Consider the following 11,351-nt stretch of genomic DNA (forward strand, 5'->3'; position numbering starts at 1 on the left):
AAGAAGTCTTTGCCCACTTCAGTGTTTTGGTTTTTTTTGTAGTAGTTTCAGAGTTTGAGGTCTTAGATTTAAGTCTTAAAAATCCATTTTGATTTGATTTTTTTTTTTTTTTTTTTTTTTTTTTGAGACAGGGTCTCTCTTTGTCACCCAGGCTGGAGTGCAGTGGTGAGATCTTGGCTCACTGCAACCTCTGCCTCTTGGGTTCAAGCGATTCTCCTGCCTCAGCCTCCCTAGTAGCTGGGACTACAGGTGCGCACTACCACGTCTGGCTAATTTTTGTATTTTTAGTAGAGATGGGGTTCCACCATGTTGGCCACGCTGGTATCGATCTCCTGACCTTGTGATCCGCCCACCTTGGCCTCCCAAAGTGCTGGGATTACAGGTGTGAGCCACTGCGCCTGGCCAGTTCTATTTAATTATTTTAATTTCTTTGCCAAATTTATCTGATAGAATTCTGAATTATTTCTCTGTTTTACTTGAGAAATTCCTCAAAATAGCCACCTTGAATTATCTCTCTGAAAGGTCACATATCTTGTTTCTCCAGGATTAGTGCTTGGTGCTTTAGTTTGTTTGGTGAGGTCATGTTTTCCTGAATGGTGTTGATGCTTGTAGATGTTCGTCATGTCTGGGCATTAAAGAGTTAGGTGTTTATTGTAGTCTTCACAGTCGGGGCTCATTTGTTCCTGTCCTTCTTAGGAAGACTTTCCAGGTATTTGAACAGGCTTGGGTGTTGTGATCTAAGCGGGATCTACTTTAGGGGGAAGCCCACGCTCTGTAATGCTGTGACTCTTGCAGACCCAGAGAGCTCTACCACCTTTGTGGTCTTGAATAAGATCTGAAAGAATTCCCTGGATTAACAGGTAGAGGCTCTTGTTGGGTCTTCCCTCACTTTCTCCCAGAGTCTCTCTGTCAGTGCTGAAGTGACTGAAACTGGGGTTGGGACAGAAGCACCCCTTTAGCTACCACCACTGGGACTGTGCTAGGTGAGAACTGAAGCCAGTACAGCACTGGGTTTCACCCAAGGCTCCTGTAACCACTACATGGCTATCGTCTGTGTTTCCTCAAGGCCCTAGCCCTGTACAGTCAGCAGGTGGCAAAGCCAGACAGGCTTATGTCCTTCTTCTCAGGACGGTGAGTTCCCCAGGCCTCAGGTTGATAGAGAGATACCATCCATCTCTATATCAGGGATTGGAGTGAAAAACTTAGAAATCTACCTGGTGTTCCTTTGCACTGCAGCTGAGCTGGCACTCAAACTACAAGATACAGTCCTTCCCACTCTTCCCTCCCCTTTCCATAGGCAGAACAGCCTCACTGTGTGGCCACCACCAGCACAGGCCCACAGGGAGTGCTGTCAGACTGCCACTGAAGTTCCGTTAAGGGCTAAGAGCTCTTCAGTCAGCTTGTGGTGAATGTTTCCTGGTCTGAGGCTCACTCTTCAAGACTTACCCAGGGCAGGTCCAGAAATGTTATCCATGAGCCAAGGCCTGGAATCAGGCACCCCAGGAGGCTTCTTGGTGCTCTATCCCTCTGGTTGAGCTGGTAACTGAGGTGCCAGAAAGTCCCCTTTACTTTCTGCTCTGTTATTCTCAAGCAGGTGGGGTCTCTGACCATAACCATCACAGCTAGGAGTGTGTTGTGTTACATCTGAAGCTAGCACGTCTCAGAGTCTCACCAAGTGCCATCGCGTACTACCTGGGCACTGCTGCTCGTTATTCAGGGGCCAAGGGTTGTTTAGTCAGAAGGTGATGGGTCCTCCCATGACTGAGTTCTTCCCTTCAAGGCAGCGGGTTCTGTTTTGATCCAGAGTGTGTCTAGAAATATTGTCTGGGTGGGCCTGGAATGGGGCCTCACAACCTGCCCAGTGCACTATCCTGTGGCTGAGGTGATATCCAAAATGCAAGACAAAGTTCTTTTTGCTCTTCCCTCTCCTCTCCCTGAATGGAAGGAAGGAGCCATGTAGCCTGGGGTTGCGGGAGGGGTGGCACACGCACGCCCTTAGCTACTCCAGCTGGTGTCTCAGGTTGTGCTCCCCCAACCCAACCAGGTCCACTGACTGGGAGCACAGCTCAGCACAGGACATTCTAGGGGTCGCAGTCCTTGTGACCTAGACTACCTTTCAAGTTTATTTAGGACTTCAGAGCCCTCCAGCCCACAGTGGCAAGGCTTGCCAGATCTCAAGTCCTGACCATTGGGGGGCGCCATTCCCCTCTGGCTGGGCTGGTCAATAGGCTCACTCCCTGGGAAAGCGTCCGTTGAGTTCAGCCCAGTTTTGCTTTCTGCTATGACAGGGAAGCACTAATTTCCATGCAGTGCCTGACAGGGAAGCACTAATTTCCATGCAGTGGCTGACAGTGACTGCACTTTCCCTTCCCAGAAGCACAGATTCTCCACAACAGGCACCAACTGCTGGGGGATGGGGAGGGGTGGCATTGGCAACGCAAGACTCTACAGCCCCTTTTAGTGCCATTTCCCATAATACAAACTTAATTCCAGGTACTGAGTGCTCACTTGATTTTTGGTTCTTACGAAGGTGATTTTTTTCTGTGTAGATAGTTTTTAAATTTGGTGTTCTGGGCTGGGCATGGTGGCTCATGCCTGTAATCCCAGCACTTTGGGAAGCTGAGATGGGCAGATCACCTGAGGTCAGGAATTCAAGACCAGCCTGGCCAACATGGCAAAACCACGTTTCTACTAAAAATACAAAAATTAGTCGGGTGTGGTGGCAGGCGCCTGTAATCCCAGCTACTTGGGCGACTGAAGCAGGGAGAATTAGGGAGAATTGCTTGAACCCGAGAGGCAGAGGTTGCAGTGAGCCAAAATCGTGCCACTGTACTCCAGCCACAGTGACAGAGCAAGATTCTATCAAAAAAAAAAAAAAAAAAAAATTGGTGTTCTGTTAAGGTTATGATGGATGCTGCTTTCTATTCTGCCATCCTGCTCTGTTGTACCTCTGGAACTCAGTGCTTTCAACTGGGAACACTAGAGAAACCCTAAACGCTAAGCCCTAAGTCCATAACGGAGGTATTCCCATTTCAGTGAAACGGTGTAAACACTTAGAAGGTCAGGTCTGGATTTGGTAGCGGTATGTGAAATGCTTAGAGATAAAACTGATCAGAGTGGGGAGGTGATGTTACTTCAGTTCCGTCTGGGTCCACGTTGGAGAACAGAGCTTGGCGTTAAGGGAGGAGGAAGGAAGACAGTGTTGAGGCTCATTCTGTCATCCAGGTGAGGTTTAATGGACAATCCTTGGCCAAGGAGATGTCACTGGAATTGTGATTTACATTTGGTAACTGAGCAGCCTGATTTTCTAATGTGGTCGTTAAGGACATGCAAGAGGGTTTCAGGCATGACCCTGGGTTTTTTTTGTTTTTGTTTTTAGATGGAGTCTTGCTCTGTCACCCAGGCTGGAGTGCAGAGGCACGATCTCAGCTCACTGCCACCTGTGCCTCCCGGGTTCGAGCACTTCTCCCTCAGCCTCCTGAGTAGTGGGGACTACAGGCACATGCCATCATGTCCAGCTGATTTTTGTAATTTTAGTAGAGACGGGGTTTCACCATATTGGCCAGGCTGGTCTCGAGCTCCTGACCTCAGGTGATCCACCTGCCTCAGCCTTCCAAAGTGCTGGGATTACAGGCTAGAGCCACCGTGCCCAGTAACCCTAGGGTTTTTGGTCTTAGAAGCAGCAGTGATAACAGCTGTATCCGCTGAGATGAGCAAGTTGGGATTTGGCATAATTTTCATTGGGGATATAAGGAGGGTTGTTTTCACCATGCTAAGAGCCTGAGATGCTTCAAAGACCAGTAAGTAGTGGCGGCAAGTGAGTAATGTCTACCTAGGTTGCGATATCTGGGAAGGAATTGATATCGGAGACATCCAATATATGACAGCTAATGTGTGGACTAAGGTGAGTTAGCCATGGGTCCCGTTTTGGAGGGCACACTTCAGAATAAGGTAGTAAATGTTTCAGGGGCCAGAAAGGAATGGTTGGAGGCTGAGGACTGGATGTTTTGCCTGGGTTCCTGGGTGACATGATTGGCATTCGTAAACACAGGAGAGGGAGCTAAGTGACAATGTCGGGTGTATCAGATGGCATAGCTTGTCATGGCGCGGACTTCCATGGAGATAATAGACATGAGATGCAGGCAGAAGTACAGGAGTAATTGAGCAAAACGTCATCATTGCCGAGGGGTTGGCAAGAGAAGCACAGAAGTGGAATAGGGTCATGAATAGCTGATGCCACACATGGTTCTCTGTTGCTGTGGAACCGTGCAAGGAGGCCTTCATAGAATTACTTGATACCACCACTCCTTTTAGGATCCAATAGAATTGCAATTCTTTGGTAATAGTGGATCGGTTTGAATGGGCCACACACACTCTGGATAGTGTCAACCATGATGTGGTGTAAGGCCAAAAATGAAGGCCCAATGTGATTTGCCACCTGGATGCCTGGTGATATTGGTACGATCACAAATGGCCTGAGTGCAAGTTTCTTTCCCATTTAACTATCTTTTATATATTTAAAATTTTTTTCTCTTGTGTATGTTTTATGTGTGTGTGTGTGTGTGTGTGTGTGTGTGTGTGTGTGTGTGTATGTAGAAACAGGGTCTTGGCCATGTTGTCCAGGCTGGTCTTGAACTCCTGGGATCAAGCAGTCCTTCCACTTTGGCCTCCCAGAGTGCTGAGATTACAGGTGTGAGACTCCATGACAGGCCACTTCATGCTCTTAAGTAATGTATCTGAATGGGCGCAGTGGCTCACGCCTGTAATCCCAGCGCTTTAGGAGGCTGAGGCGGGTGGATCATTTTCCATCAGGAGTTTGAAACCAGCCTGCCCAATATGGTGAAATGCCATCTCTATTAAAAATATAGAAATTAGCTGGGCATGTTGGTACACACCTGTAATCCTAGCTACTGAGGTGCTGAGGCAGGAGAATTGCTTGAACCCAGGAGGCGGAGGTTGCAGTGAGCCAAGATTGCACCAGCGCACTCCAGCCTGGGTGACAGAGCGAGACTCCCGTCACAAAAAAAAAAAAAAAAAAAAAAGTAGGTAATGTGTCCGAGCCTCTGAAGCCTTTCCATCAGTGGGACCAGGCAGAGTTCAAGTCAATGGCATCCTCTTGAGGGAATCAGGCCATTACACTCTCTTCATCTTACAAAGCTTGCATGCCATGGCCATGCTTACTGTCTCTTATCTACAATGCAACCCCCATGTGGCTCTCCGTGGTGAGTGGTGTCCCTCTTATCAGGCTGTTAATATATTTGACTTTTTTTTTTTTTTTTTGAGACAGAGTTTTGCTCTTGTTGCCCAGACTGGAGTGCAATGGCACAATCTCGGCTCACTACAACCTCTGCCTCCCAGGTTCAAGAGATTCTCCTGCCTCAGCATCCCGAGTAGCTGGGATCACAGGTGCCCGACACCACGATCTGCTAATTTTTTGTATTTTTAGTAGACCGAGGTTTCACATTGTTGGCCAGGCTGGTCTGAAACTCCTGACCTCAGGCGATCCACCCGGCTCAGCCTCCCAAAACGCTGGGATTACAAATGTAAGCCACTGCGCTGGCTCAATACATTTGATTTGTAAATTGCTCTTGATGACATCTGTAGAATATGAGATGTTATTTGTTTCACCAACATTATAATTCTAGGGGGAGATTTTAACCCACCCTAGTTGAAGAAAAAGGAGGGAATTAAGATACTTTAAGCTGGCTGGGCACTGTGCTAATGGCTGTAGTCTTAGTACTTTGGGAGGCCGAGATGGGCAGATCACGAGGTCAGGAGTCCGAGACCAGCCTGGCCAACATGGTGAAATCCTATCACTACTAAAAATACAAAAATTAGCCAGGTGTGGTGGTACACACCTGTAATCCCAGCTGTTCGGGAGACTGAGGCAGGATAATTGCTTGAACCCAGGAGGTGGAGGTTGCAGTGAGCCAAGATCGTGCCACTACACTTAAGCCTGGCAACAGAGTGAGACTCTGTCTCAAACAAACAAACAGAAACATATACTTTAAGTTGTTTAAAGGCTAGAGAGAGGCCAGTGGTGTGTGACAGTGAGCTGGGGATGGACATGGATATGTACCTGGAAGTCTAAAGAATGATGTGCATTCAGAGAGGGTATGTCTGATGTGCTGAAGGTGCCACATTGGGCTCTCCATGACCTCAGCCATACTGGGGGAAGTGCCTGTCAGGAGGGGGTGGACTCTTATGTCACAGCCACCACACAGATACCTATCTGTTCAACTAATTATTGTTGGTGGCTATGCCCCATGACCAGTGGGCCTGGTTTCTCCAGTGGCACCTGGAGGAGGTCATGGAGTCAGTGCTTTATTGAAAGCATACCAGGAACCTCCTCCTTGAGAGGAGGATGTGTGAGAGTACATGTGTGGGAGAGAGGGATTGTGGTACCTCAGCATAGGGGCCATTTGTAGTTTCATCTATCAACATCATAACAGGGCACAGTGACTTTTGAAGACGTGGCTGTGAAATTTACCTGGGAGGAATGGAATCTCCTTAGTGAGGCTCAGAGATGCCTGTACCGTGATGTGATGCTGGAGAACCTGGCACTTATATCCTCCCTGGGTAAGTTGCTCATGCTCACCCTGTGACCCCAGCTAGTCTCTGTTTTCACCCCTCTTTCCCCATTGGCAAGACTTTCTCATGTCAGGAGCGGGGACACAGCTTCCTGCTTCGGTTCTATGGGTAGGTTCTTGGTTGGTAGGACTGAGGTGCCCATACTGCCCTGCTCCTTTCTTGGAGCAGCCCCAACACCTGCTTTACTGCAGGCTCCCAGGGAGGGATTCATAGTCAGAAGCCCACTTTGTTAGTCCTGTGGATGTTTGGGTGTCCTTGTCCAGATTTCAGGTTCCTGTGTACCCAGAGTCTACTTCCTTTCTCTAGCTGCTGTTTTCTTATGCCTTCCTGTGGTGGGAATTGCCTTCACAGACTACATCACTGCCTACATAGACCAGAGGCTGTTCTTGTAAGACCTTCTTTAGAAATTCTCCTTGAAATACTCAGTTTTTTTCTCTCGTGGGCTTTCATGGGCTGAGTTGTTCTGAGACAATGTTGGCTGTTCCCTTATTCTGTCTTTCCCTTAGTCTGTACGTTATTCATTTCCCATGTACTTGATCATCATTGTGATGGGATGCACAGTCCTCCCTGCTCCAGAAGATGCAAATGAATTCAGCCTCAGCATAATGGGCTCAGAAGGAATGAGTACCTCAAGACTGGCACCCTGGGCTGGGTGAGGTGGCTCATGCCTATAATCCCAGCACTTTGGGAGGCCCAGGCAGGTGGATCATGAGGTCAGGAGTTCAAGACCAGCCTGGCCAAGGTGGTGAAACCCTGTCTCTACTAAAAATACAAAAATTAGTCGAGTGTAGTGGCACATGCCTGTAATCCCAGCTACTTGGGAGGCTGAGGCAGAGAATTGCTTGAACCCGGGAGGGGAGGTTGCAGTGAGCCCAGATTGTGCCACTGCACTCCAGCCTGCACAACAGAGTGAGACTCCGTCTCAAAAAAANCCTTCTAAGCAGAGTATTTATATACAAAGAGAGACTCAGGTCAGGATTCCTATGGCAGGTGTGTCTCCCAAGAAGGCCGACCCCTGTGAGATGTGCGGCCCTATCTTAGGAGACATTCTGCACGTGGGAGATCATCAGGGAACACATCACAAGCAGAAACTGCACAGCTGTGAGGCCTGGGGGAACAAATTGTATGACAGTGGAAACTTTCATCAACACCAGAATGAGTACATTGGAGAGAATCCCTACAGAGGCAGTGTTGAGGAAGCGTTGTTTGTGAAGAGGTGTAAGTTTCGTGTGTCAGGGGAGTCACATGTCTTCAGTCAGAGTGGGAAGGACTTTTTTCCCATTTCAGCATTACTCCAGCAGGAGGCCACTCACACTGGGGAGAAGTCAAACAGCAAAACTGAGTGTGTGTCTCCCTTTCAGCGGGTGGGAGCTCACTATAGCCATGGACAATCCATGAAACATTTTAGCACCAAATATGTACTCAGTCAGCATGAGAGACTTCTCCCTAGAGAAGAGTGTTATGTGTGCTGTGAATGTGGGAAATCCTTTAGCAAATATGATAGCTCCAGTAATCATCAGAGACTTCACACTGAAAAAAAACATGAATGTGGAGAATGTGGGAAATCCTTTAGTCAAAAAAGAAGCCTCATTCAACATCAGCGATTTCACACTGGAGAAAAACCTTATGAGTGTGAAGAGTGTGGGAAATCTTTTAGTTCAGAAGGACATCTTAGGAGCCATCAACGAGTTCACGCCGGAGAAAGACCTTACGAGTGTGGAGAATGTGTGAAATCTTTCAGTCATAAGCGCAGTCTTGTTCACCATCAGCGAGTTCATACTGGAGAAAGATCTTATCAGTGTGGAGAATGTGGGAAATCTTTCAGTCATAAGCGCAGTCTTGTTCACCATCAGCGAGTTCACAGTGGAGAAGGACCTTATCAGTGTGGAGAATGTGGGAAATCTTTCAGTCAAAAGGGCAACCTCGCTCTACACCAGCGAGTTCACAGTGGAGAAAGACCTTATCAGTGTGGAGAATGTGGGAAATCTTTCAGTCATAAGCGCAGTCTTGTTCACCATCAGCGAGTTCACAGTGGAGAAGGACCTTATCAGTGTGGAGAATGTGGGAAATCTTTCAGTCAAAAGGGCAACCTCGCTCTACACCAGCGAGTTCACAGTGGAGAAAGACCTTATCAGTGTGGAGAATGTGGGAAATCTTTCAGTCATAAGCGCAGTCTTGTTCACCATCAGCGAGTTCACAGTGGAGAAAGACCTTATCAGTGTGGAGAATGTGGGAAATCTTTCAGTCAAAAGGGCAACCTCGTTCTACACCAGCGAGTTCACACTGGAGCAAGACCTTATGAGTGTGGAGAATGTGGGAAATCTTTTAGTTCAAAAGGACACCTTAGGAACCATCACCACATTCACACTGGAGACAGACTTTATGAGTGTGGAGAGTGTGGGAAATCTTTTAGTCATAAAGGCACCCTCATTCTACATCAGCGAGTTCACCCTAGAGAACGACCTTATGGGTGTGGAGAATGTGGGAAATCTTTTAGTTCAAACGGGCACCTGAGGAGCCATCAGCGTGTTCATACTGGAGAAAGACCTTATGAGTGTGGAGAATGTGGGAAATCTTTTAGTCATAAGCGCAGCCTTGTTCACCATCAGCGCATTCACACTGGAGAAAGACCTTACAAGTGTGGAGAATGTGGGAAATCTTTTATTGAAAAAGGACACCTTAGGAGTCATCAGCGAGTTCACACTACAGAAAGACCTTTTAAGTGTGGGGAATGTGGGAAATGTTTTAGTCACAAGGGTAACCTCGTTCTACACCAGCATGGCCATACAGGAGGAAGGCCTTATGTGTGTAGGGAATGTGGAAAATTATTTAAGAAGAAGTCTTGCCTCCTTGCACACCAGGGAATTCACAGTGGAGAAAAGCCATATGCTTGTGAAGCTTGTCAGAAATTTTTTAGGCACAAGTACCAACTCATTGCACATCAGAGAGTTCACACTGGAGAAAGGCCTTATGAATGCAATGATTGTGGAAAATCATTTACCCACAGTTCTACATTCCATGTTCATAAGCGAATTCACACTGGCGAAAAGCCTTATGAGTGCAGTGAATGTGGAAAATCTTTTGCTGAAAGCTCCAGTCTCACTAAACACAAGAGAGTTCACACTGGAGAAAAGCCTTATAAATGTGAGAAATGTGGGAAATTATTTAACAAGAAGTCTCACTTCCTTGTACACCAGAAAGTTCACACTGGAGAAAAGTCATATGAGTGTGAGGATTGTCAGAAAGTTTTTAGCAAGAAGGACCACCTCATTGCACATCAGAGAGTTCACACTGGAGAAAAGCCATATGAATGCAATGATTGTGGGAAATCATTTACCCACAACTCTGCATTCCGTGTTCATAAGAGAGTTCACACTTCTCACACCACCTTATGAGTGCAGTGAATGTGGGAAATATTTTGCTGGAAGCTCCTGTCTCACTAAACAAAGAAGAGTTCACACTGGAGAAAAGCCTTATGGGTGCAGTGAATGTGGGGAGAAATTTAGCCAAAGCTTTTCACTTTTTCATCATCAGAGAGTTCACAAGAGAAAGGCCTTAGTTGTGTAGTGAATGTGGAAAATCCTTTGCCAAAACTTTCAGTCTCGTTAAACACAGGAGAGTTCTTGTGATTGCAGCAAATGTGGAAAAAAAGTTGCCTGAAGATCTTCTCTCTTTGAACATCACAGTTCACACTAGACAAATGAAATACATTTGGGTGATTTTGTAGCCACACCTCTGTGCTCCTTTAACATCAGAGAGTTAACACTGGATCAGGGCCTTACCAGTGTGACAAATGTGAGATATTTATGTAGAAATCTAGCTTCATAATACACAGGAGACTTCCCACTGCAGAAATGCTTTCTGAATGTAATGAATGCAAGAAAGGCTTCAGCCTTTTTTTTTTTTTTGAGATGGAGTCTCACTCTGTCACCCAGGCTGAAGTGCAGTGGTGTAGTCTAGGCTCACTGCAAGCTCTGCCCCCTGGGTTCACAGCCTTCTCCTGCCTCAGCCTCCCGAGTAACTGGGACTACAGATGCCCGCCACCACGCCCAGCTAATATTTTGTATTTTCAGTAGAGACAGGGTTTCACCGTGTTAGTCAGGATGGTCTCGATCTCTTGACCTCGTGATCCGCCCACCTCGACCTCCCAAAGTGCTGGGATTACAGGAATAAGCCACCATGCCCAGCCCAGCCTTCAGCCTTATTAGAGCCTCAAACATTGACATGAGAAAAACACAATAGATGTATATGGAATGTTATGTCTTTTTCAATGTAACATTCGAGGAGCTCCTTTGAGGGTGCCACCTGCCTAGATTGAATGTCATTTATTGCGAATCTGCAAAAGTTCCAAGCATGGGGCAGCTACAGTGCATTTTTCACTCTACCCAGGTTCCTTGCTAGATTTTTGTTTGAGATAGGGTGTCACTCTGTCGCTCAGGATGGAGTGCAGTAATGTGTTCACATTTCACTGCACCCTTGATCTCCTGGACTTAAGTGATTCTCTTGCCTCAGCCTCCTGAGTAGCTGAAACCACAGGCATTCACCACCATGCTCCACTAATTCTTTTGGAGTTTTGGAGAGACAGGGTCTCACCATGTTGCCCAGGATGGTCTTAAACTTCTGGACTCAAGTGATCCTTCCACCTTGGCCTCCAAACATGCTGGGATTACAGATGTGAGTTAATGTGCCTCACTTTTTTTTTTTTGAGACGGAGTCTTGCTCTGTCGCCCAGGCTGGAGTGCAGTGGCCGGATCTCAGCT

At 47.0% G+C, this 11,351-nt stretch overlaps 1 protein-coding gene across 2 annotated transcripts; it reads left to right on the plus strand.

Moving 5' to 3' along the window:
- The first annotated feature begins 7,529 nt into the window (after positions 1–7,529).
- Positions 7,530–10,151, plus strand: ZNF814 (zinc finger protein 814). 2 transcript variants are annotated; one of them, XM_017885400.1, is made up of 2 exons: positions 7,530–9,875; positions 10,044–10,151. In XM_017885400.1, the coding sequence occupies exons 1-2, from the start codon at positions 7,575–7,577 to the stop codon at positions 10,077–10,079; spliced, it is 2,337 nt and encodes a 778-aa protein (XP_017740889.1). In that variant the 5' UTR covers positions 7,530–7,574; the 3' UTR covers positions 10,080–10,151. The 2 variants fall into 2 exon arrangements, with proteins under 2 accessions (XP_017740889.1, XP_017740890.1); XM_017885401.1 differs by having other exon boundaries at positions 7,530–10,053.
- Positions 10,152–11,351: the final 1,200 nt, after the last annotated feature.

The sequence above is a fragment of the Rhinopithecus bieti genome, unplaced genomic scaffold (genome assembly GCF_001698545.2).
Source record: "Rhinopithecus bieti isolate Rb0 unplaced genomic scaffold, ASM169854v2 scaffold_15006, whole genome shotgun sequence".
NCBI lineage: Eukaryota > Metazoa > Chordata > Mammalia > Primates > Cercopithecidae > Rhinopithecus > Rhinopithecus bieti.

Bases quoted from the DNA above. Each gene is read 5' to 3' on its own strand.
- ZNF814 (XM_017885401.1), top strand. From the start codon at position 7,575: ATGGCAGGTGTGTCTCCCAAGAAGGCCGACCCCTGTGAGATGTGCGGC.